This window comes from Neopsephotus bourkii, unplaced genomic scaffold, assembly GCF_033783945.1.
Source record: "Neopsephotus bourkii isolate Nb327-2 ecotype Australia unplaced genomic scaffold, CSIRO-AGI_Nbou_v1 NB_1655, whole genome shotgun sequence".
Lineage (NCBI taxonomy): Eukaryota > Metazoa > Chordata > Aves > Psittaciformes > Psittacidae > Neopsephotus > Neopsephotus bourkii.
Genome location: NW_026902129.1, coordinates 347,468 through 374,335, shown reverse-complemented (window position 1 = coordinate 374,335; position 26,868 = coordinate 347,468). Strand labels below are relative to the sequence as shown.

The window sequence follows — 26,868 nt, the reverse complement described above, 5'->3', positions numbered from 1 at the left end:
CTTAGTTAAATTATCTATCTAAATGTAAAAGCACTGGTTAATCTACAGTCATTTTCATTGTCAGCTTAGTGTGATGATTTTCTTTTCTCTTCGCTTTGTACAAGGAGCCTTGGCACAACACTGACTCTTGACATTGAAACTCCCTTTGCCACTCTAAATGGGGTTACTCTCTTGCAGCCTTTTAGGTCTCCTTCATAAGCCTCCTAACCTTTGATGGGGCAGAAGGAAGGATGTTTGCACAACAGCCATCTGTCAGGGTCAATAGAAACCCCAGACTCGTATGGGCCTTAGAGACTGCTCCAGCCTTGAAGGCTTCACTCAGCAGTACAACAAACAGATGGTTTCCCTCTTGGACCTGGGACAAACGTGCTGCTTTACAGGACGTGGCAATGATTTTCCTCAAGTAAGCCTTCTGTTTAAAAAACATGAGCTATCTGTATGTCTAGGTCTGGGATAAATGCAATGTCTACCCCTTTATGTGTATGCTTTTATATATAAGGGAAAATGTAAATATTTATGACATGTTTTCTGAAAAGCTAGGTGTGCTGAGCGCAGGTTTCAATCTATTGCACTTTTAACCTCCACAGCTTAAAAGGAAACCAGCAAAGACAAGTGTTGACTGTACCTCAACCAATCTGTTTGATAAAAAACAACACTGAACATTGATCTATCAGTTGGGCTTATCTGGCTGCAAAGTAACTTATTTAATCAACCATAGTGTGTTTTATACCTGTGACTAAATGAATAAATTGGTCCTTACAGTTCCTTAAATCTCTATGTATAAATTCTCCATGTACAAATTTACTTAATATGGTTAATACTACCCCACGTATAAATTCTCTTATTTTATCAATTTATGTCGTTCTCCACGTATAAATTTACTTTGGGCATGCACATGCTTGCAGTGGCTTAGGAGTTAGCATAAACCTGCACCAAACTTTATGTACCATGCATTACACTTTCACACAGAAATAAGCAGCACAGGCTGAGTTAGCTCATCTGCAGAGAGTATTATCTCGGATGTAACCACATGTTACTGCATAGAGAAACCACTTATGGCTGGATCATTAACAGTTTTCAGATGCCTAAGACCTGTTAAAATGGGATCACCCTTCACCTCCACCTTCTCAGGGATTTTTATTTCATCTGAAAATAGTGCCAGGGGTTGAAAGTCAAATTTCAACATAACCATAATGTAAGCACTTGAATACAAAATCCTGGAGAACCACAGTGAAACATCTCCTTTCAATTAAGAGAATGGAGAGATCTCCTTTTGAATGGAGATCAAACAAACACCTCTGATTGTATGCTACTTTTTTCACAGTCTTCTGCAGTAGATATGGAATATGCAGAGGTGACAACTACATTATTTTTAGGACAATGGACCTCCTGGTGCTGGTAATCATGCTCACCCTCATCTTCCTTTACATGGGAACATGCTGTGATATGACTCACCTGAAGGTCTCTGGTACCTTGCTCCTCTCCCTTGCAGTGCAGTCTCACCTCCTTCCTAGCAGACATCCTTGCATTTGCAGGCAGCTTCAGCAGCTCTGCTCCACACCCATGCCTGGTAGGCAGCCGTCTTTGTGTATTTGGCATTTTTTCCTGACCATAATGTTTATGAAAAAGACAGTATTATTAAAGAGGACCAGCATAGAAATCCACCATGTGGAACTATTTTATTCATGGTGGAGAGGAGACCTGAAAACCAGAAAGCTCAGACATTTTAAATGCCCCATGGCATCTTAGATTTGCCAGACTCAGTGCACTACTTGGAGTAAGTCCCCTCACATCCTGAAAGTGGGATTTTTATTTAATGTAAGACTTCTAAGCAGGCAAACAACCCATCACATGTTATGAATCGAGACTAATAATAGTTTTGTTCTAGCAGAATGTCCTCAAAACCAACCCTACAAACCCACCATACCAGCCATTTATCAAACTTGTTTATGCTGGTATGAGCACAGCACCAGCAATCTGTAAGGAGCAGTCTTTTATCTGGCCACCCCTTCTATAAATCCAGTATTTTAACTGGTTCATAATGGACTGCTACTGAATGAGATCTGATTTTGGTTTTCAATTTGTACAGATTCAAAGCGAGTTCACTGTGAGCAAAATTACAGCTGGAAAAGAATCTTTACTAGCCACCACAGTGTTAAAAAGCCAGCTGTGCTTGTGCTGCAAAACCCACTGCAGACCTACTATTGACCAGCAAGCATAACATTAAGGGGCACCAGGCATCTTTCAAGAAACCAGTCTTATGCTGTGTGCTGGAAAGCTTCAGTAAGCCAAATATTCAGTATAGAAAAGGAAAGTTCTAACTGGAAAAAAGTATCAAAGGCAGGCCAAATTCTCACTGCCCTTTGGATACTTGAAAATTTGACCCTTGAATTGCAAACCAAGCCAGAAACAAACACAAAAGTAACAAATGCACAGGTCAGTAATGGCTATACCTACATAGATGTATGCATATATGTAAGTATGTGTCTGTGTATACATGTGTTTGTGTATTTGGTTTCTATTAGATTGTCTCCTCCTTTGCCATCTGTCAAAGCTGCATCTTCTGTCTTCTAAAGCACTAGCCTGGAAACTTTTAGACATGTGCTTATCTTTAATTACATGAGTAGTTCCCCAAGTGCTGATGGGAATAACTCACATATGAGGGAAGAGGGTTAAAGTGCAGATTTATTACAGACTCAAGACTGTTTTCCAGGCTGTGTTTGTGAAACAACTGAACAGGAAGGATTAGAAAGCTGGCAGGAGTCCCAGCCCTCTTACAAGCAGGACAGCAACTAAACACTTAAAAGATCAGATATGGGAGTAAATCTTCCATCACATCGGTGATGCGGCAGCCACTATGGAAAGACTGGGATAAATCTAAAGTGTTTCATGGCGTTGTGTGGTGCCCCACAAGAGGTGACTAAGGTTGGATGTGTGATCCTCCTGTGAGTGATAGGCCACTTTCCTCGTGAGTAAAGCTATCCTCTAATATTCCCAAAGCATCCTTGGGATCCAGTGGTTAGAGCAGGAAATGATTTTCTTATCCTCAGAGAATTTTTCCAGTGCTATAAATGACTGACTGACTTCTTCAATCAGGACAATGAAAACATAAAAAGGCAATCTTGAGCTGAGTTTCAAGTTATAATTTCTGATTTGAGCATTTTGTTTCATGAGCTTATTTTTCAGTGATCTCATTCTGACTTTCCTGCATTCATAGGAAAATAAGAAGTAACTTGTGCTTCTAAGTGACAAGCATCCCAGTGTAAAAATAGAGGGTGTTTTATCTAAACTTCACTGCAACAGAGAGGTCTTGACAATGTTGAAAGTAAAATCAGTCATACGGAAACAATTTTTTCCCATGAGCAGTTTGGGGGTTGTGTGGTTTTGAGGTTTCTGGGGTTTTTTGTCAGTCAGAAATCTTAATCTTGCCCAGAAGTTCTTCACATACTTTGCTTGGGAGCCTATGTTCCATTTTTTCAGGAACCATACAAGCGTTTATGAGCTTGCTTTTAAAAATGGGTCTCTGAGGCACCTAAACACACATAACTTACACTCAGCGAGGTGAGGAATGTGCTTGTCTCTCCCAGGCATGGATGGGGAAAGCTCACGGTCCTTCCTTTAGAGCATTTAAAAGCATGCTTAGCATTTTGTGGAGCAAAACACCTGAAACACACGGGATCAGAGAGTGCTGCACGTTCTGCAGGGCTGGCCATTAGCAGTTTCTCCCTTTGGGCTTTCTGTACAATATATTATTTATGAAAGAAACCTTGACCAATTTAAAGCACGCTGGTGCTGTTGAACTGCAGTCGCTGATGGGGGAAGAGAAGGAGGAGGTAACTACAGATGTGAGCTGTCACAGGTTTTAATGGTGTTTTAATAAAAGGGCACCGACAAAGGCATCTTTGTTGCAGATGAATACTGAGAGAGGGGCAGCTCACAGCCCCACCACTGAGTAAAGCATTTCTCCCAGAGCTTTTCCAACGTCAGGCGTGTTTGCGTATGTTTTCCCTCAGTTGAAATAACAGCTCCATCCAAAGGCACGGGCTAAAATAGGAGAGACTGGTCTCTGCTGGCAAACAACCGGCAGCCACAGCAGGCTCCGTAAATACCGCGCCTGTGTAACTGATTGTGGCCAGGTACGTACACAAACACGGCAGTCACCGCTGAACCCCGTCGCTGGAGACGGTGTCCATCACTTTTAGTGCTTGTGGTGCTGCTCCCAGACACATGCCCTGCCTCCTTGCTCCACTTTTATCCTCAGCTCTCCCCTGGGTCCCAGACAGCACCAGCCTCTCTCCCTCCCCTTGCCATTTTCTTCGCGCCTCCTGACGTGGCTACCGCAGCTTGCCTTTTGCCTCTGTGTGCCAGAGCTCCCGCAGCCTCCCCTGCCTCTCTCGAGCAGGAGAGATGCCCTCCTCGCCTTGAGGGGCTGCCCGTGTCCCCGCCGCTGTCCCCGCTCCATCGGCCTCAGCACTGTGCGGCAGGGGCGGTGATGCAGCCGCCCCGCGGAGGAGGCCTGAGCGCGGCGTTACCATAGCGACTCCGCACCACGCTGCCTAGATAAGGCGGGCGGCAGCGGCCGCGGCGCCCCAGCCCGGAGAGGTCCCGCTGCAGCCAGCCCCGACGGCTCACCGCGCCGTAAGTACCAGTCCTCTCCCGCACCGCACCCGCACCGCACCCTGCCCTCCCCTCCCTTGGCGCTCCTCTTGTCCTTTCCTTTGTTTCCAGCTCCAGCGAGGAAAAGTCGCCCCCTCTGTGGGGAGCGGGCTGGGGATGGTCCCATGTGGAGAAAGTTGGGGTGCGGCCGAGCTGAGAGTGGAAAGCATGGGTGGTGGGGTTACAAGGAGGACGGTGCTTTAGAGATAACTGCTTTAACTAACTTTAACTGCTCAGACAGCTTACAAGCAGCAGGGTGGGAACTGGCATCAGGGCTTCTTACCGCACTAGAGAGGGTTGGAATGGGTGAGTTTGTAAGGAAACAGTTACTGTAAGTTTGTTATCTTCAAACACTAAAAATTTGTGACCAGAACCTGTGCAGATGTATCTTACTATTTTGCTTGTTTAGTTTTTTTCTGTATCAATCAAAGTTTAACTGCTGGGATTTTCGTTTTTGAGAGCTGATGGGAAGCAGTGTGAGATGGTCCCAACCAGGGTTTTGAACTAGCCCATAGAAGCTGTGAGAGCAAACTACTCCCAGACAGTTCTGCTATTAGCAGCAAAAAGTTTTCAGTGGAGGGAGGTGCCTGGATTAGGCTTTCAAATACCAAAGTGTTTCCTAAGTGCATTTAAATACTTCTAAATAAATAAAAATCAGACTAATCTGACAAGAATACCTCGAAAGAGCAGCCTAGTGCCCAAATAGCTGAAGAAGCTCCGTGCAGCAGCATGATGCTGTCTTCTGTGCCCAGGGAAGAAGTCACTCCAATAGAGTAATGTTAATCGTATCGTAAAAGTGAAAAGTTTGGAATGCAGAGCAGGAACGCCCAGACTTTCTACTTTTAGGGCATCTATTTTCTACTCTGGGTAGAGTTTTCTACTCTGAGATGGGTTGCCTTGCTTTATTCACAATATTCGCCCAGGGACCAGTGGTAATGGGGCTAGGATAGGACCAATGTATAGGCTAAGGTGTGCATTTGCCAGTAAAGGAGACAAGGCTGCCTGCTGAGTGCAGATGGAAGGAGCCAAATCCAGATGATAGTCTCTTATTCCTTCTTTGTAAATGACTTCATGCAAATAAGGGGCCTACTCACGCTATGGAACCCCGCAGAGGACATGTGACAGAAGGAAGGACAGGTCTATCTTTCCCTGCCACGTAGGAAGAACGGGTAAGGATGCTGGGAGCCTGCCTGTCGCGCCTTGCTCACGTGCTCGTTGTAACCAGACAGAGAGGGGCAAAGCAGTTAAGGGTTATTTAGTAATCAAAACATGTCAGGAGACCATAAGTGTGTCTGTGGTTGGAGGAGAGACACCAGGCTTAAAGGGCAAATCTTATGCCTGGGCAGGGTAGTGAGGTGCTGCCCTTGGTGTAGGCTGGACTAACTTACAGTCCAACCTCTGCCTCATGTCTGCATGAGGCAGCACACTGTAAGATATTCCCACTTGTTCCCATTTCCAACTGTCAAGTGCATCAGCAGCACTAAGGCCAGGTGTCACCTATGGGAATATGGACAAGCATGTGTGTGTGCTGTCCCACCCCAGGGCATCAGTTGTCTCCATTTTGGTTCTCTCACCTCGTGGCAAAAGTGTTTATATGCAGTGCTCTGTGTCCATGAGAAGACAGGCACACAGGGTCACACAGGCTTCTGTGGCAACTTCATAATCAACCTACCAAAACAAAAATATTTATTAGATTCAGATTGCTTGCTTGTCACCCAACAAGGACACTCTCAAAAGTACTTTTATTCCTGTAGCACCCTTATCAACATGCCAGTGGTTTCTTTAATGACTATGCATGTCCTGCAAACTAGTGCATGTGTTTTTTTATTGGGGATTTGCTCAATTGTGGGAACAAAACATTCCCCTGGGGGGAAGGGATGGGGAGAGAGAAAAATCAAAACCCACATACCTGCAGACAATAGTCTGTGGAGACTTTACAAAGGGTTAGTGCAGCAATTCTAAGAATTCAACACACAAGGAAATGACATGCAGGTATAAAAACTCATGCCCTTAATATACAGTGAGGACTACTGACGCTGATGCTCACGTAGCCCATGTCAACTTTGATACTAATTGCAGATCAGAAATTCTTTTCTGCATCTTCTAGGTAAGAATGATTGGCTACTGATGTCTCATTTGAGTTCTGCATTGTTTCTTAAGACTGGATACAAATAGCCATAGGTACCTAATTTCCATCTAGCTGCATAGCACCTACAGCCATTCAAATCCTTTGAGAAGACAAGAAAGGGAGAGTTAACTTTCCCATATCCAAAGCCATTTCCATGCCTAGTTCAAGATCAAATGCAAAAAAGCCCAGCTCTTTAGTTTGATACTTGAAGCTTCAGTTTTCTGATCGATCTCATGAGATTTCATTTCACATTGGTTTAAATGTCACAGGATCAGATGGCTGCAAAAAAAAAAAAAAGCATCATTTTGGTAGAAATATGTGATAGTAGCTTTGCTGAGTATTCCCTAAGCTCTAGCCTAATTACTGGTGACAAATATCTACATTAATGCAGCTGCATGTACTAATCTGAAATAATAAACCAAAATTGGTTTCCTGGAACCAGTTACACTGGTGACTTTTGGATGGAGACTCACAATTTAAGCGAAAAATAGATACCCTATTATTTGCATTTATAGTGTTTTAAGATAGTGTTTGTGAGTGGTAGGAGCTGTACATCTGTCTCTGGATAACTTCATTTGGGCACTTTAATCAAGCGTATACAGCAACTGAGAACTCTGAAAAAAAAATCTTGAATGTGTTTTAAGCTACATAGGAATCCAAAGCAGACGTCTAAAAAGTGAAAAGGTCAGATATTTGTCATCTGAATCACCATCTCTTACAAGTGTGTATGCCCAAAGGAGTCCTGTTGCTACATGCCAGGGACTTCAGCATGAGACCTTATCCACATGAGGATGAAGAGGCTTTTACTCATACCTGCATTTTTCAGGCTGACTTATCATTCCTTGTTCTTCTCCGTCCCTAAGTAGAGAAAATCCTATTGAATGCCAAATGTTTTTACAAGGGGCAAATGTAAAAATGTGTAGGCAAAGCTAGAACTTGTCTCAAACAACAGATTGCTCAAACAAGTGGTAAATGCTCCATCCCTGAAAGTGTTCAAGGCCAGGTTGGACAAAGCCTTGGGCAGCATGGTCTAGTGTGATGCCCGTAGTTGGGGGTTGGAACTGGATGATCTTAAGGTCCTTTCCAACCCTAACCATTCTATGATTCAACCTTTAGGGAAGCATTTCAGGTGTTTATCAGCTCTGCCTTTTCCCAGAAGTAGGCACACATCTGCAGGGGGGTGGTACAGCCTAGCTGCCTTGCTCCAAAGTCCAGGCTAAATGACTGTTGAGTCCTAACTCATACAGAAAAATCTATATGCATTTCAGGAAGTGTCTCCCACTGGCTATGATTTAGAGCTCCACTGTAACCATTACAATTCAACAGAGGATGAATGTGGATCATTATATCAAGAGACATATGAGTGCAAGAAAAATCCCACCTTAGTCTGTACTGTGAATAGTTAACACTACTCACCAAGGTGACTGATGGCAGCAGAGAGCACAAACCATGTGTGAAGGCTGCTAGGATAAGGGTTTCATTTAACACACAGAAACTCAAGAAAGTGCTTCCGTTTGTAAAGGCGTATGAATGACTTCATACAGTCCCCCCTCGTCTTCCTTCCCATGTGAAAGGTTACTGGGGAATCTGTTTCTTTCGTGGTAGGAATTGATTTTAGTGGTTTGGGAAAGCACCATTACAGCACTCACATACATCACCTCTCCCTCGTACGAGCACTTTGTGTGCAATGCACAGTGACAGGATGCAACAGCACTCACAGGTTCACACATCATATGCAATGGGTAGACATCCAAGATACCAAAACTCATGACACATCTTGGTAATCTTTCTCTTTTTATTCTTTTGTCACACAGACTGTCACTATGTGCAGTGGGAAAACACTTGTAAGCGAAGCAAAGTTGGCTGCAAGCAAACTTTAAATAACAAAAAGGGCGCATGTGTCAGGAATTAGGCTATAGAGCCATATTTTAAAGCACTGAAGGTGCCAAGGGCTTGGCATCTGTGGCTATGGAAATGTGAAGACATCTAAGAGATTAATTTAGAATATAGTTTTTTCAAAGGAGTATAGTAAGAAAAATAACTAAGGAGGTCTCCTAGCTGGCATATAGCAATCCTACATTAAGACTCTTTACAAAGCTTTATTTTTATTAGGTGAAATAACTCAGCGAAACACTTCAGTGAAATCACACCAAAATTATTCATATTTTATAAGGCATTTCCAGTCAGTATAATTTACCACCAATCTTACATTTAAATTTTACAATCTAGTCTCAGCTTTTTTTGCCTCAAGACCTGTTCAAAACAAGTCCATAGCGTCTGAAATGGTATCCCTGATTTTACTGAAAACTGTCTAAAATGAGTACCCTTCAGGAAAGAACGTTTTTTCCTACTATGATAACATTTAGCCAGTGTGGCCTAATAAAATCCTATAAAATCAAATGGTATCGAAGAAGAAAACCTCCCTCATCACAAAATGCAGCGTGAGCCTTCATATGGCCAGCTCAGAAGTTTGGTTTTTTGCTTTAAATAAAATTGACTGCTTCATTTTAAGCATCCCATTTCATTAGCTATAGCTAATTTATACAGCGGCTAAACAGAGCAGCCATGCCATGCTAAGGTGCATTCAAAGGTTTCTTTATACAGGGTCTTCCCAAGTGGAAGGAAGATGATTAATGTTTTTCCCATAAATGCAGATGGAGTCTCCAGGCAGTGTAATCCTGTAGTACAGATGTGAGGCTGTACGGGGGCAGTCCTAGAGTAAACAGGCAGAGGTCAAACCCCTTATCCAGGCTTGATTCCATAAGGTATTCCAGAATTCATAGGATTTTACAGATGTTGAATACTGAAGGGTATGGGAGTTAATCCTATATGTACGTTATGAGTCAGTGTTCCTGACCTTTATTACTGTCAGCCAGTGTTGCTCTGCTTACTTTGAAGCCACTGGAATTTAGGACATGTTTGTTCATCCCCTGAAGAATTAGCTCAGTGAGTGATTATGAGTGCAACCTTTCACAGTTTGTTTGGAAGTCATTTAAGTGACTGGATTTTGCTTGAGGATTAATTGTTCCTTATATAGATGCAAGTTTAGTCATAGAAATGAGGTTGACTCCCCTACTGCTCTGTTTCTTGTTGACAGACAACCACTGCAATTTACAGAGAAGTAATATAGGTGATTTCTTTACCTCCAGCAGGATAAAAGCAAACTCTCTGTCGTGGTTTAAGCCCAGTCGGCAACTCAGCCACGCAGCCCACTCACTCACTCTCCCCCCCCACCCCAGAGGAATGGAGATGGTAATCAAAAGAATGCAACTGCCACAGGTTAGGATCAGAACAGCCCAGTAACTAAGGTATAAAACAAACCACTGCTGCTACCACCAGTAATAATAATGATAAGGGAAATAACAAGGGAAGAGAATACAACCGTGCTCACTGCCTGCCGACCAACACCCAGTCTGACCCGAGCAGTGATCTATCCCTTCCAGGTAACCGCCCCCAGTTTATATACTGGGAATGACATGCTGTGGTTGGAATACCTCTTTAGCTAGTTTGGGTCAGGTGTCCTGTCTCTGCTTCCTCCTGGCTTCTCCTCCTCCCTGGCACAGCATGAGACTCACAAAGTCCTTGGTTAGAGTAAGCATTACTGAGCAGCAACTAAAAACATCGGTGTTATCACCACTGTTCCCAGGCTGAAAGTCAAAAACACAGCACTGCACCAGCTACTGAGAAGGAGAAAAATTATGCTACTGCTGAACCCAGGACAGTACTCCTGTTTTTTCTCTTCCTCATTGCCTTCCTCGTCCCTACACATAAGCCATGGTCTGCCATTATTCCCTGAAAATGGAGAACAGAGATTGTAAATAAGAAGCTACCCCAGCTGTTGCTGGCAGAAGGGACATACCAGGATCACACAGGCTGCACCTTCGGGTGGAAGGTTTCTTTTCTTTTAACACTGCTGTAATGGGTTTCTGTTAAGCAACCATAGAAATGGTCAACAGTAAAAAATGGTCTAATTTTCTTCTTCCTGTGAAGACATCTAGGGTGGCCCCAGTGAGCAAGTCTGGGATCAAATCTTAGCTTGGGAAATGCTGGAGGAGCTCAGGTAGGAGGCTGGCCTCCAGGATCCTCTACAATTGTGAGAAAAGGGGAATAAAAGAGCCAAAACAGCAATTTAGTGGGTCTTACAGAGAACAAGCTTTTAAACAGGCTTCTGAAACAGGCTCCTGTGATCTTACCAAGGTGATTAGTAAGTGTACTTCATGCTGGCTTTGGGGTCCATGTGCACTGGCCATCTTTCAGAGGCAGCACTCACATGTGGGTCTTCAGGGGTATCAAAGCTCTGTTAGAGGAGCTGGGCTTGTAAGAGTAACTCAGCAGAATTCATTATTAAGGTAAGTTTGTATGATAAACACCAAATATGATCCTTAGTATAGAGCTGGGGAAAAATGGAAAAAAAAACAGAACAAACCACCTTATTTCCTAGCATATACTCTGTGTATGAGACAGTGCTTTCTATATGCTCAAAGTCAGTATTCTTCTATAAAGCTGATGTATTTCCCATACTAGTGTGGGTTGCTTACAGCAAGCTAGGTGGAAAAACAGGATAGGTAATATGTGTAAACAAGGCAAAGGCAGTGAATAAATGTATCTCTTAGCACATGTGAACCAGCAGACTGCATGACAGAGAGCAGCTGGAAGACAAGAACTTCTCATGATCTGGCTGGCTAGCAAGTGGATACATAACACCAATATGTCTGATTTATGTCAGGGTGCAATTTCTTTTCCTTCTCTCCTGGTGTAGTAGCTTCAAAGGGGAAGAAAAGCCCATTTCAACGATGTCAACAGAATGTGTTCAGCCATTTGATATCCCAGAAGACAGACTGGACAAGCGAGACTCACACTGTAACCATTTAGGTAAGTGTTATTAGATGATGTCATTGCATTAATTAGAGAGGTGTTGTCTTCACATCATTAGGCCCTGTCCAGTGTCCATTTTTCCCCTCCAGCAACAAAACTGAGCCCTCATGAAACCCGATAGGTTGCACCTTCTGCTGACACTTCTGATGCCAGATGGAAAGGCAAAGAGAGCTCTTCCTGCATATAAAAATCAGCTGAAGCTCGAGAGCAAAGCTAATTAAGGAGGAGAAAGAAAAAAAGAATCATTGTTCTTTCCCCTGGTAAAAAAGGTAGAGCATTTTCTCCACTGTAAACTAAAAGCTGGGATACGGCTGAGCCTTCCCTGAGCACATTTTATAGATGCAGTCTCAGTAAAAGATTTCAGACACCTCCTCCCTTTGCCTCCACTGAGTCTGCTTTCTGAATGCTTTTCCCCTTCATTGTCATTGTTTCCTCTCTTGAACCTATTTCATACATAACTTTTGCACTGAGAGCACCAGAGGCATCGTTTCTCCGCCACACTCCTAAATACCAAGCTTCATACTTGATAGATGTGCTTTTTTGCATATTCATGGTATTTTGCCTCTGCTTCAGATTCTGTTACTTCACTCCTGCCTTGCAATATTGTCATGAAGATTTAGCAACCCAGAAACAAAAACCTATTTGCTTGTTGTTACCCTTGTGATGACAATAACAAAACACAAATGCAATTTTACTTCCTTGTCAAAAGAAGTGTCTCGCTGCAGGCAAGCACAACCTTATAAACTTTGTTTATCTGGCCTGCAAGGAAGGTATCCTAGTTCTGCTTCTGCCACATGGCATTCCTAGCTACGGGCACCACTTATACAATTGCTGGTATACCAAACATAATTGTTCTCATTCTACAGCTAGGAAACTGAGGCAGCAGGAGGTGAAATGATCTCATTAGGACCATGCAAAAAGTCTGTGAGTGCCAGAAAACGACCCCACATCTTCGCGGGGCTTCACCCTGGAGGTTACCCTTTCCATGTTTATCCCCACTTAGAACTGTACACTGCCTCAAATAGTGTGAGAGAGCCTGGAACGAAGACTCAGCTGAAGCCAAACAAGCAGCTTTTTAAGAAATCAAAGCATTGGTTTGTGTGATGATACCAATCATGGAATCACTTAGCTTGGAAAAGGCCTTTGCAATTACTGTGTCCAGCCATACACTTAATACTGCCAAGTCCACCTCTGAACTGTGCCCTAACTGCCACATCTACAGGTCTTTTTAATACCTCCAGGGATGGTGACTCAGCCACTGCCCTGGGCAGCCTGTTGACAGGCTACCATCTTCAATATTTTTGGCTTGCATAAGCACCCAGAAATGACTATTCTTGCAGAAAAACAGTCTGGGTCAAGGGAAAACCAAAAATCCAGTGCAATGTTACATAAATCAAAACTGAATACCAACTGCTCTGGAAATAAAGCCAAATCTTGAAGGGAACAATATCCTGCCTCGGCTTACCAATACCTCAGGCTGACCACACACATGTAAATCTTCCCTTCACAAAAGTGCCCTTGTAACTCTTGAAGACACAGCCTGCACAGTTAGTGCGGGATGAAAACAGGGATTTCTGTGGGACCCCTGCACACCATGGTACAGCTTTCCCTCTGCCACGTAACACACAGCTGCCCATAGTCTCTTACTCTGCTTTATGTCTACCACCTACGACGCAGAAGGACCACCTAAGTCACTTGACTCCCATATAGTACGGCACATAGGCCTCTTGTGCTGATGTTTTATTTAAGAGATGTTTCTCCACAGGCATTATAATTTACTTGGATGAAGGCAGTATTATTAAAGCTTTTCTTTTTACCATCTGGTTATTTCCACTCAGTTTCATGGTTTTTCACATCTTTTTTTCTTTGTTTTTTCCTCTGCAGAAGATCTTTCAGAGCAGCTGATTCAGAGCTGTGACCTCAAAAAGAAACCAAGAAAAGGGAAAACCATCCTGGCTTCCCAAAACACTGAACAGGACCAAAAAAAGCCAAGGAGAAAAGATACACCGGCTTTGCACACCCCACCACCTCTAACAGGTGAACAATACATCTCTTGATTTAGGAATCACAGTTCAGCTAAGGGGACTGAGTCCAGGCAAATGTCTGCAGATCCCTCATTCACTTATGTCCCCTGGATGTGGGCAAGAATGCAGCTCAATGCCATGTGCATAGTGGTGCTGCCTGTATATGACAAATGATGTGCATTTGTCTGTAGCTGCTGAGCCATGCTTTATGTCCCATTAAATTCAGTTCAAAATCAAAAAGGATCTAGTTCAGCGCCTGTGCTTTCTGTGAAACATGTACCCAGTGCTCAGAGGGCGGTTGACCAGGGATGAGGCTGGGATGAGACCTGAGGAGCACACAAGCCAGCTGCAGGATGCTCCTCCTAGAAATAACAGGGTCTTGTGCTCATGGGGACTCTGTCAAGGGCCGGGTGTTTCCGGAAGCCAGAAACCACTGCAGCAACAAAACAGCTCCTTGTAGGATGCTCCCTGCTGCTGTGCATTTACAGACCTCTGAAGTTTGAGAGGCAAATGCCACCAACCTGGGGGAGGGAAGAATGAGCAGGAGACTGCCACTGAAACCTGATGACCTTCCAAGTCAGCAGTAGGAATAAACGTTTGTCACTTCTCTCTGCTAACAAGCACTCCTTGTGCTCTCTGGGGAGAGAGCTGTGCTCTTACATCCACTGCATCGAGTTCTACCCGTATTGCATATATACAGAGGAGTTAGCCAGTAGCTACCTGCATGGTTCCCTGTGTACCAACAATAAATCACCAAGAACAAGCTGGGATTTGCCAGTATTTGTAATCCAGACATTGACTGTTCAGCTCTCATTTGTATCATCTCCACAACAGTTTCCTCTTAGGGAAGAGTGGTTCAGAGGCTAGACAGCTGTGTTTTGTGCCTGTAGTAGCCATACCATAAGGCATTATTTCACTGGTTAAAATAGGCCCTTTCTGTCTGGTCACATTGCTCCCAAGCAAAGGCTTTAAGCATCCAGATGATTGAGCTACTTTGGTGAGATGTTTAAGTTTCTGGAATAGAAGATTGCCCTCATCTTTACCACGATTTCTGATGGGCTGCAGTTTAGTGCATTAGGTACAACCAGAAGCCAGCTGGCCTGATAGCATCACTGTCATCAGCCTATGGGATAAAATTGAGTTGGAGGAAACGTATACCATTGCAAAACCTGAAGAGTAGGTACACTATGCAGAGCAGTGCATGCACTCGGCACCTTATTTCAGAGTAGTCTGTGGGAAAGTTGCACAAGTGCCTATTTTCTCCGATGTGAGCAAGTCTTAAGTGACATTTTCTTTTTCGTTGTGTTTTTTTCCTTGCCTGCAGGCATACTTTCAGACTTTTCTGATAGTCTGCTGAAGAGGTATGGCATCACAGAGAAGCCACAGCGAGAGAGAGTGAATCCAGGCTCTCAGATCACTGAACTGGAGCAGAAAAAGCCCAGGAGAAAAGATACACCTGCAATACACATCCCACCTTTGATTATAGGTAAGAGAATATTTATCTTAAAGAAGTCCTCCAAAGAGGAAGCAAACAGTGGGTAGTGCCACAGGTGTGTTTGGGAGGAGGCTGGAAGGAGGTTGCTAGGCCCAATGTACTTCTCAGTTCCTGCTGAGCTGGACCTATTTGGTAAATGTATATAATAGCAGCGGTGGCTCATGGAAAGTCTTTTCCGTTTCCCCTGCTTATGCTCTGGGGGTAGAAGGGAAGGGAAGTAAGAGAAGACATTAGGTCACTTGATTATCTGCAGACACGATGCTACTTCTGCGAAAAACCAACAACCGCCCTGCTTTTCAAACCTGATCACATGCAAATTTTTAGGTCACCACCACTAATAGTGACTCATGCTGCCTTAAACAACCTGCAGCAAAGCTGTCCCAATTAACCTTCTCTTAATTCCACAGTCCCTGACTGCACTTAGGAAACCAAACTGTGATGAACTTCTCATTAACAGCACCTTAAAGGCAGCTCTGTGCTCCTGGCATAACACAGTGCAGCACCTAATTTGCTTGGTGACCACATGAAGTCAGCCAGCCATGTTTTGGTCCTTAAGACCCTTTGTCACATTTCCCACACTCCTCTATCACAGAAGAGCCTCAGTTCATCAATCCTTCTGCAGGTGCAGATGTTAATTATTAATACTAGCTAGGGATGCAGCTTTCAGTTGCTTTCAACCATACCTCCAACAACTCTTGCCTGCTGGTGAATCCATCCTCCAGCACTCAGCATGGATTCAAAGCAGCCTGCTAAACACCGCCTCTCCTTGCCCACAACTTTTCCAGATCCAGTATTCTGGGTCTGTGTTCCAGTGACTGACCACCTCTGACAGGCTTATGCCTGTAATGGGGCAAAGTAGCCTGTGTGTTTGAATGCCTGAATTTCACTCCCTCCTTGCTCTGAGGATGCATATTTTCATTTCAAGATGCATACCACCATAGAGCGTTCTGCTGGTTGAAATTTGCCAGCAGTGTTTCCATGACTTGCTATGAAAAAGTGACTCATTGTGGCTAAGGACTGCTCCAATATTTACTACTTGTTTACTTTCAGGGTTATCCCATCAGGTAGCAGACAGAGCACAAACAAACTGAGCTCTCTTGTGAAACTGCTGTGCAAAATAGAACCTGAATTATAGACTCAGAGACCTGAGAAGCCCCAACAGGGATACGTGTGCTAAATAGATATAGACAGGCCTTTCTGTCCCTGTTCCCTGTTACTGGCCTTGTTTGCATGTGTGCTGCATGTATCCCTTGTGACCTGCTAATGAGGATTGTCCCCATTTCTACCATTTCTCCTTCAGATCCCTCCCAAATGCCACTTTCAGATGACAATTCAAAAACTCCATTTAATTGTTTGTAGTAACAGAGCTTAATTACTAGATTATCTTTTTAAGCAGCTGTCCACACAAATAGCTTTGCTGTAAATGTAGCTAAGAATGGCAGCTGTGTTATCTTTCTCCCTTTTGACCAGCTGGTTAGGAGCACTCTAGGACAGTCCCTCACCCTCTTGGGTGCTCAGAGAGATTTTTTACCACAAATAAAAGTAAGTCAAATAGCCCATAAAATGTGATATAAATCAATGTATCTACTAGATGTCTCATGATCCAAGAGAGTAGAATCAGTTTCACACCTTGTGAACACCCAATCCAAATAGGAGATGCAGGTACAGAAAGGAGGCTGCTAAATCAGGACCTTAAGCTCCTTTCCAACCCTAACTATTCTATGATTCTATGATCTGAATGTTACTCTATCTGGAGAAATCCATGGCTACCTGTTGCCCACAGAAGGAGCCTAAGGAAGTCAGTCCTTAGCCAGCTTAAATGTCTAAGGATGGGCATCACAAAACTCTCCCCTAGAAGGGTCAGACTTCTAAATGTACGTAACCTTCAAACTCTTACTGAAGTAGCATGTTGTTCCATGTGTATAAAAATGAGCCACATGCAGAGGTCATCTCCAATGGCCAGCTCCCCTTCGGTCAGCCAAGACCTTGTCCTTCTGAAGGGATTAGACCAGAAGACAAAATACAACCACCATTCTAATGGTGTTTTTTTCAATCTCACATGACAGCAAATGATTTGAATCTGATCCAAGGCCTGTACTCAGCTCTGGGAAGCTCAGTTACACATCCCCACTTAGCAATACATTCAATTAGCTGAAGCATTTCTGAGAGCTCTTCAGGCCTGTGGGTTTGAGCAAGAATGTAAATACATGTGTAAATATGGGAACATGGTTCCTGAAATACGGCTGCTTGGGGTTTTTTAATCAGATCAGAGATAACTCGTAAAACCACAGTTTCAAACCCTCGTTCTTCCTCATGCCCTAGAAAACCAGTTAAGGTTGTTTCTTTAGGATAATATCATCCTTCCCCCCTAAACCTCTGAGTGACACAGGGGAAACACAGCAGTGTAATGCCCCCTCTTGCCCTTCTCCTGTGCAAGTGATGTGTCTGGAGCACACCAGTGCTCTCCCAACCCAGCTGCAGGTGTTGTCTGTAGGTAGTCAAGTGCACCTGGTGCAGTCTTGGTGGGTTTCTGATTTTATAACCCAGGAGAAGTGGCTTAGATCTAGGTGGCACCTGGCAAATGGATGATTTAAGCCAATTTCTTCTACTGCCTGGGGTTGAGCTTCATAACAGAAGCTCTCATATCTCTGTGAGCCTTTGAGGTCCTAGTCCCTAACTCAAAGTTGCAAGGGGTTGCAAGTTGTGTTGGGAAAACATGACTACATTGCATTTCTACTGTGCTTTCTGAAGTCAGATCACTTGGCAGACACTAACAGAACCACCTAGCAATCCTTAAAACAGATCTGCAGGATGAGCTGCATTTCATAACACACACAGCTGGGAAAACAGGGGCAGAGAGGTTAGGTGATTTACTTGAACAGTAATCAGAGAAGCACTGACTTACAAACGTTCCCCAAATCCAACATCCTGCTCCTTTAAGCCCAGAATTCCCGAACCGCATTCAGTAAAGCACACTTTCCCCACAAGTGATCAGTGGCATTATATCAAAGGAAAAAAATCCTTTCCCAGTGTTACAAAAATAACTCTAATTTCGACATCACATTTGTATCCCCTTTGCACTGTTTTGCATTAAAAGGCTGATTTTTAAGGCATGTTGTCCTTGAAGTTACTGGTGGGCTGGAAAGTTAATAACCTGCAGCTCTAGGCTACATCCTTCTCTGAGCTTTAAATCCTGAGCTCTACTGGAAACTTTTGGAGTTCATCAGTCACGAAAGTGATTTATTGATAATGATGCATTATCTTGCTATTGATTGTGGTAAGTGTCTGGCATGCTACTGATGTGGGTCCAGCTGAGAGCTGGGGACCTCTGCTTGGCAGCTACCTTCCAGCTGTCTCTAGCATCTGCTGCACAAGGGCTGGTTTATGTGCTATAACCATCAGAATTACATAAATGTACTTTTCCTTGCTCACTTTATAATTTAAATAAGAGAGTGTACATGATCACAAGGCACAGCACACAACTTTACTTAACTTACATTCCTGATCCCTTATTCCTGACTTCATCCCCAAAACAGGTAAGCTCTCATCAAATGATCACTGTAGCTAAGATTTTAAGCATATTCGAGTTGTGTTTTCCTCATTCCTCAAATGTTCCATGAAGAAAACCACCACAAAAATACCCCACTCCCCTCTAAAAACACACAACCCAACCCCCAAAGACAACAGTGGAAAAAAGAAGTGTCTGTATTTGCCTATGTGAATAGAAGTCTGGGTGGGGAACAGTCACATCCATCCCTTAAAGCAGCATATTCTTCGCAGTTAACAATGGTGTTTTCTCAACTGTTGCTTGAAAAAATGAAGACTTTTGTGTTTCAAAATAGTATTCATTCGTGCCTTTCAGTTTATCCCATGGTTTTGCTGAAACCAGCTGGTTCACAAGAACTGCATATAAATGAAGCAGGAGCTAACTTAAATGAAAGGCAGTGTAAGTTAATATTTCCATTAACTCATAAGCTCTTGACAAGCCTCCAAAGTTGAAGAAAATCTTCCTGTGTGGTACTGCTCTATTTTCAGACCTCACCAAGACTGAAAGCCTTCTCTGTGAGAGGGCTTTTGATGCAGAAAGAAGCAAAACAGGTTGGTTTGACAGAACAACTCAGCTGGTTAGCACAGACTGAGAGCAAACAGTAGGAGACTGAATTAGGGTGAGATTTTGTTGGTCTCAACACAATGGTAACCCTCATCCTGTTTTTAGACTATGTTAACCTCCACACCAAGGAATGTAGGCATAAAATCTGTCTTACAGGCAACTTGTTTTTTTACTGGCAACAGGCAAAACCAACACAATATGCTAAAATAGAGATCAAGAACATTTTCTAGTGAATATATTGTCCTCTTTTCACTCTATTAATTTAATCTCTAATGAGGAGAACAGTTACAATAATTGTGGTATCTTGGTGTCACATAAAAGCCTCAAAATCCTTAAGGGGTGGACTTACTGCTTTTATAAGGGAGAGAAAGAGAGCTAGAAGGGAGAGACAGATTTGTGGAAGGTATGACCCAGAACCTCAGTCCTTTTTCACATTGATCTTAATTTGGTTGCTTTTGCAATTTATTGATAATATATAACTTCAGTGGGGATGGCACTTGGCATGTGGGTATTCTAATACTTGGCTCTTTTGGCAAGATCTAAGTAATAATGCTATGTACTTACAGAAAACATACACACATTCACATAAGCTGACTCAGTCACAAAGATCAATCACAGTATTTATTTCATCATGTAAGCTCTTTTTTAGCTTCCCACACCCCTTTGACAAACAGGTTCCCAGATGAAACTTGGTGTCTCTTTCCACAGGTAGCAGGAGTAACTCCCATGATGTTGGAAAACCATATTAGCATCAAGAAATTAGAGAGGACTGAAAAAAATCTTATCTGGATATTTTCTAAAGAATCAATATTTTAAATCAACTTCTTTTTTCTCTCTCTTTTTCCTCCATCTTCTTTTTGTTTGTTTGTTTTGTTTTCTGTGTCCTTCTGATTTTAAGGCACTAAGCTGCTTACGGAAGAAAAGCAAACAGTGATTATGGAAGATGAAGAAAAGGATGGAGATGCAATCCCCAGTTAAGATTACAGTGATATTTCCAGTAATGCAGTGTAAATAATTCTGGGTCATTCAAAGTGGCAGTACATAGAAAGTAAAAAAAAAAAAAAAAAGTCCTTTCATTTTTATAGATAATAATTCTCTCAAGCATGCACTTGAATTTAAATTATGTTCAAGTGCTTATCTGCATCTCATGGAATCCCATCAAGCATCATAGGAGATGATGGCAGAAATTTCACTCACACGTGGAAGGATTCACTCAGTTTGCTAAAAGTGGCTTCCCAGGATTTTTGTCACTGAGGAATCCACCTTGGATCAGAACGAGCTTTGTGCATGGTGATAGGGGTTAATACAAAGGGACACCACCAGTCAAGTGTACCTGGCACTAGGTACCAGAGCGGTTGGTAGCACAGAGCAATGAAACATCAGCAAGTGATTCAGACAGCATTTTTCTCCTGGTAAGTTCACCTCATTTGTCCAGCTTTCCTCTGCTGGAATATCATTGACCACAGTGAAAATTCGCACCTGAAAAGCTGATGGGATAGATGGAATCAATGCTAGAATGCCTGAAAGGCAAAGCACACACTTCTTCTGCCCGTATCTGCTCGTGACTTGTGTTTGTGAGGAGAAAAGAGAAGATTTACCATAGAATGAAAACTCAACAGCTAAGGGCTGTCAGCACTGACACATCAAACAGGACAGAAGCAGAGCTCTCAGAGAAACAGGGGAGGTGCAGTGCCTGCCTGTTACACCAGTGTAGACCATTGTGGGTTTTTTTCCTCTCAAAGGTTTTATTCCTGGGTTAGTGAGAGATAAACTTATTCTCCATGGCTTTTCGCTCCTTATTTTTTCTTTTAACATCTGCTTTTTAACTGAGTCCTAGGTTGTCAGTTAGGAGATTGAAGAAAATCTCCTAACTGACAAAAATTAGATTAAAAATCACAGCAGGAGAGTAAAAATTGAGTAAAAAGTGTACTGTTACTCAATGGCATACACACACTGCAAGGTGGAACAGCACCGTGCTTTTTTTTAACAGTTTACCTCATTGGTTCAATCAAGAATTGTTTTCACACCCAGCTACAGCCTTCAGCACTGGTACAAACAGAGACAGGTACTTGTAGAATATTACACAAAATAGGTAGAACTGGGTAGTTTTGTGCTTACCTTAATAGCTCTGTGCACTAGATGGGGCAGCGCTGCTGGCTGGACCCTTAGGGACCTCAAAAGATTATCTCTCCAGCCTGGCAGACTGAATTTAGTTGTCATCTTCCTAACATCCTTAGGCAGACAGCTAAGGAGCACACTAGTTTGGACTTCATCTGCCACAGTGACTGACCCAGCATCTTTCACGAGCATGCAGTCCACTCACAGGTATTCAGCTTCAAGATGTAATCGACAAGCTTATAATAAATAATCATGCGTTAAAGTCTACAATAGGCCAGCTATGTTATTGATGGGATGACTGGCATCTAGGAGAGGTGTTTGGTTTTTATCCTGTTAATCAATCAGCCAGATGAGCTAATATTTTGAAAATAATCAATAGTTCATGTAACAACATTCATGTCAGGTCCATAGTAAAGGATGTCACAGCAAGAGCGTAACAAGAGGTACACATGATTCAAGTCAAGCTTTACCAGTGAAGTTGGTGAACATTTTCAATGCACAGTACAGCAAGAGTGAGAGTGTGGAGTCCTGAAAAGATGCAAATAGGCAGTGGATTAGCTGAAAAATGTACATGTTTAGATATGAAGACCTTTACCGATACAAAGCAGGAGCACAAACAGGATATGACTGACTTCAGTGCTCTGAAGATTTGTGTCCAAGCCTGGGGAATGCTGACACAGCTTAATATGAAATAAAAAGACCCCCCCTTTAAGCCTAGCACTACATGTTCTTCACCAAAGAGGAGTTATGGTCCCAGTGACATCTCTGACGGCACAGCAGCATAATTTACCATCCCTGCACAGATCAACTTGAGCCCAGGCGTAAAAAATGCTGCAACATACATCATTTGCTGCAGTTCATTTAAAATCGCATATTCATAGCCTGGTAATTCAGCATTTACTGTTTTTTCACCCAGGAGCAACATGAGCAACTAAAAAGTAATTTTTCACTTGATCAATTAAATAAATAGGGGTTTTTTTTCAATGTTCCTGGGAAGTACTGGCAAGAATCATTTCTCAAAGCTTTCACCTGCCTCACTGCACTCCGTGAAAGTGTTAAATGTTACGTTATATGGCAATCAAATATGATCTTTTTCCAATCAGATTAGCATTGCCCCTTTCCCCAGAACAAAGCCTCTAGGTGTTGCAGAAGCGTGTGTGGACTCTACAATGGCCTGAACGTAGTTTATTGGGTTTGTTTATTGCCTTTCGGGCTCTGAACCCTCCCTTTAAGACCAGACAATGCTAAAACTGCACAGATTGCTCTCCTAGGCAAATGGCTGGAGTTGGTGTGCTCTGGGGCAGAAATGTTTTTGTACCCAGTGCCCACAAGGGTCCCCCATGGCCATTACAGCAAAACCAGAAGGAAACAGCACAGAAACGGGATAAGCCTTTCTACGGCACTCTTAGGACTGGGATGCTCCAGACTGAGGTTGTTTACAATGCGTGCACATAGGCATGGGCTGCTTGAAGGCCTTAATAGCTGGATTGCATTCAGATATTTAGCTGGAAGTGCATCTCCCCGCAGAAGTCTGCACCGGCCAGGACAACCATTCCAAGTCCTCAGAGGGAATGAAGTGCTCCAGTCAGTGGGTAAAAGACTGACTGCAGTCAGGAGGCTGTGAATGGATAATATTTTTGCAGGAAATTCTCTATTAACCTCTACCTAAGGGACAGGTCTCCATTTACAACAGACTTGGAACAAAGGGATTTAATGGCCTTGCACTGTCAACAAAGGATTGCAGAAAGCCCATCACCCAACAGAAGAGGATGTATTTCTGTAGTGCCAACCATGAGGTGCAGAGGTTAAGTGGTTTGCCCAGCTAAACCTCAGCAGAGACAAATCCAAAGCAACATTCATGATGCTATCACTAACACTGCTCACAGCTAAAGCAGCATTTGCATGCATTGAGGTTAGCAACACAGTGAAATTTTATCTGGTTGAAATTTTGTCTTACCAGTTAATAAATCAATAATTGTAGAATGCTTCAACCACTTAAATAATAGATGTGGCTGGTTATTATAACTGATTGTCTTCCTGCATGTCCTATGTCATTCCTGCCTTCGGAGATTACATTTTCTATGCATAACCTTACAGTATATTTGTATGCAGAGAGACTGCCCAGCATTTACATCTACAAGCCAAAATCAGAACTGCATGTCAGTGAAGCAAATGAGATTCTGGCTTCTCACTTCCATTTAGATAAGTTCATAAACACAAATCATTCTGTTACTTATATCCCCCAAAAGCCGCAGGCCTCTTAGAGTGAGGCTGTGCAAACAGAAATACCAGTATTCTGGAAATGTAGTTCTACAGATAGAAATAGTGAACATTAAAAGCCAGTTTCTGCTCCATGACACTGGCTCTTGGTCCTGTGGGAGAGACCCACATCAGTCTGTTAGATTCAGGAGCTGTGAAGGGAAGCTTAATCCATCCTTATACCCAACATCCTGGAGAATCCTGAAAAGACATGGACTTTGATGGAAAAGCAGCAGCAAAATTGGAAAGTACATTCCAGAAACAAAAGAAGCACTTTTGGTGGACCATTTGTGCTTATTCTTACAGGTGTAATGAACCTGTAAAATGCAAGCTGTGCATTTATAACATTGCCATGAGCGTTGGATTTTTCCAAGCTGTCGAGTCTTTTCCAACCTTCAAAGTAGGTTTTAGTCCCCCAGGGTCATAGCATCTAGGACAAAGTTATACCTGTCCCAGGTTTGGTTTTCTGTATTCTGTTTAGCCTGCAGGAGAGAAATCTTACAGGGATCTTATCAATGTATGTAAATGTCTGATGGGAGGGAGTACAGAAGAGGGAGTGAGGCTCTTCCCAGTGGTACTCACTGACAGGACAAGAGGCTTCCTCATGACCTAAAGAACTGGAAAGGTCCATCTAAGCTGCTGAGCCACAAATCCTCCTCCCTCTTCCTCGTTCCCTTTCTCCTTTATCTCTGCTCTGGCTGCTGCAATTGCCCTTGAGGATGTTGGAGCCAATTTTCCTTTCCAGTCCCTGTTTGTGTAGATACAGAAATACATGGAATATAAGGAATGAATACTCAAGAGTCTCCCCATGCCTCACTCACTGCGGATTTTGACATTTAGATTTTTAATTCAGCCTTAATCCCTTTCTAAAATAATAAACAAACAGCTCCCTCACAAATAAGAAAGCACCAAACTTTCTTGCCATAGCAACGTGATCCAGTGATTAGAGCAAAGACTCAGTTCACAAACAGCATAAAGAGAATAAAAGGCTAAATTTGCAAGTGTTGATAGTTGCAACAAGTAATTCATAACAAGTTGAAATGGCATCATAAGTCTGAGCTGCTCATAAGACTTTCCAAGAGGGACAGATTACTCAGACTTCTTTCTGTGTTGGCATTAAGTATTTGTCTCAGAAATTACCACTGCAGACAAAGGCCAAGTGTGTGGCAAAGCCAGACCTCCCCCAGGTAACACAGATTTCATTGCTGAACTTCACTCTTAGAACATTTCCCTTCGGTGTACACTAGATGTCAGGGTTGGACTGAAAGGATGAGCCCATCCACTCCACCACACAGCTCTGTGCATCCGGCCGGGTGCTACCAGAACAACTAGCTCTGCTCAGCAATTGCTCTACCTGATATTTACAAGGAACAGTCTGCACAAACATCCTCTTCCTCCCTGCTTTACAGTATTTTGTTTAGGCCAAAAGCCTCCGGCTTTGGAAGAGGGAAGAGACATCCTGAGATCAGAACTACACTACATTTGTGGGAGTCACATACACTCCCCATGACACCTCAGGTAAGTTGTTTCATTCCCCTGTGCCTTGACTACACAGCAGTACCTTCAGAACAGCAAGTTACCTCTGCTTCATGGCAAGGGAGGGACTGTGGACCAGGAGTGCAAAGACAAAAAAACACAGCCTTTATGAGATGCCAGTGACACAAAACCAATAATCCCAATAAACTGTTGGTCACAATGAAAGGCAAATAAGAAGAGGATCCCCTTTTAATGCCCCAGTGCTGTCCACTTGTCCATAGAACAGTTAGATGGAACTCTGTTAGGTAAAGTATTAACCAAAAGTGTCCTAAGGGGAAGGAATGACACAGCCAGAAAACATGTTTGGAAAGACAGTATAATTTTACATTTCTACACAGCCTATTTCTGTAAAACATTTCAGGGAATTCTACAAGCAAAGCACAGTTCTCGGGAAATTCCTAGAGATAAATCACATTTATAAGCAGGCAGCTTTAAAGTGCATCCCTCTTTGCGTTTGGCTTAGGCAGTGACCCAGCCCAGCTGCTGAAGTCACAAGTTCTGATGGTGGTTAAGGTCAAAATCACAGACATGAAGCACAGGGAAAACACGATAAAAATAAAGGAAAGAAATAAGGTGCCATTGGAGCCCTCAGGCAGCAAAACACTGCAGAAAGGCATCAGGCCTCAAGGGTGAGTGTGCATGGAATTGTACTGATCCTCTCTAGGGGAACAAGGGACATCCTAAACACTGGGAAAACACCCTGTCCCTTTTCAGCCACGATTTTAATGTGACCGTCACACAACAGTGCTACATACACCAGGTGGTACAGTTTTGATGTCGGATATAGTTACAAACCTGTAGTGTGTGTAACAGACTGTGATTCGCAGCAAGTGAACTATCTACAACAGAATCAGCAGCGATACTGCTGATCAGAGGAGTCAGCCTAATTCTTACAGGAGAAATTTTGCCTCACAAATCCTTGAGACTTCCTTGGAGCAGCCCAAAATGGTTTGCAGTTTTCCGTTTTGACAAGGTGCTGCTCCAAAGGATGTCATGGATTGAAAGAAGATCATAACTTACAATATTAAGATGGGTAAATAACCGGTTAACAATGGGGGAAAGACAAAAGAATAGAGAGTGAGATGAACTGGTCAGCATTCACAGTAAAGGAGGATTGTCCTGTCTGCCATTTAACATGATTATCCCAAAGATGTGATTTGGAAAATGTATTGATGGAGGAAGAAAACACACCAGGAACAGAAATGAAGGATGCAAGGTTAAAAAAAGAAGCAGCAGCAGCACCCTTCGGTGTAATTGTCAAAACCACCAATTCAGTGTTGGTAAGTGCAGAACACATACATGGAGAGGCAACCCCAACTCCCCAACTCCCTATGTGCGTTTGGGCTATAAATTAATTACGATTTATTATAGATAACGCTGCAGAAACTACTACTCAGTGCCAAGGAAGTGCAAAAAGGGAAAAACAACTTTAAAAACTATTTGGAATGGCATGGAAAATAGAAGAGAAAATGTGTCATTACATTGTTTCACACCTGCATCTTGAGTACTGTTTGCAGTGCTCACCCTCCTCTTTCTGTAAGAGCTTAAAAGAGAAAAGAAGATACAGGGAAAGAGAGCAGAGTTACTTCCACTGCTTCTCACAGTGTAAAACCTGGGGTCAAGAGGAACCTTTTCAGAGGGAGCATGTGCAGCTGTGAAACTCAGG

The 26,868-nt window shown here is 43.0% G+C and overlaps 1 protein-coding gene across 3 annotated transcripts; it reads left to right on the top strand.

Moving 5' to 3' along the window:
* Window positions 1–4,354: 4,354 nt before the first annotated feature.
* PPP1R17 (protein phosphatase 1 regulatory subunit 17) lies at window positions 4,355–25,373 on the top strand. 3 transcript variants are annotated; one of them, XM_061374883.1, is made up of 6 exons: window positions 4,355–4,638; window positions 6,764–6,837; window positions 11,544–11,656; window positions 13,544–13,696; window positions 15,008–15,169; window positions 20,188–25,373. In XM_061374883.1, the coding sequence occupies exons 3-6, from the start codon at window positions 11,578–11,580 to the stop codon at window positions 20,265–20,267; spliced, it is 474 nt and encodes a 157-aa protein (XP_061230867.1). In that variant the 5' UTR covers window positions 4,355–4,638; window positions 6,764–6,837; window positions 11,544–11,577; the 3' UTR covers window positions 20,268–25,373. The 3 variants fall into 3 exon arrangements, with proteins under 3 accessions (XP_061230867.1, XP_061230868.1, XP_061230866.1); XM_061374884.1 differs by lacking the exon at window positions 6,764–6,837 and having other exon boundaries at window positions 13,547–13,696; XM_061374882.1 differs by lacking the exon at window positions 6,764–6,837.
* The last annotated feature ends 1,495 nt before the right edge of the window (window positions 25,374–26,868 follow it).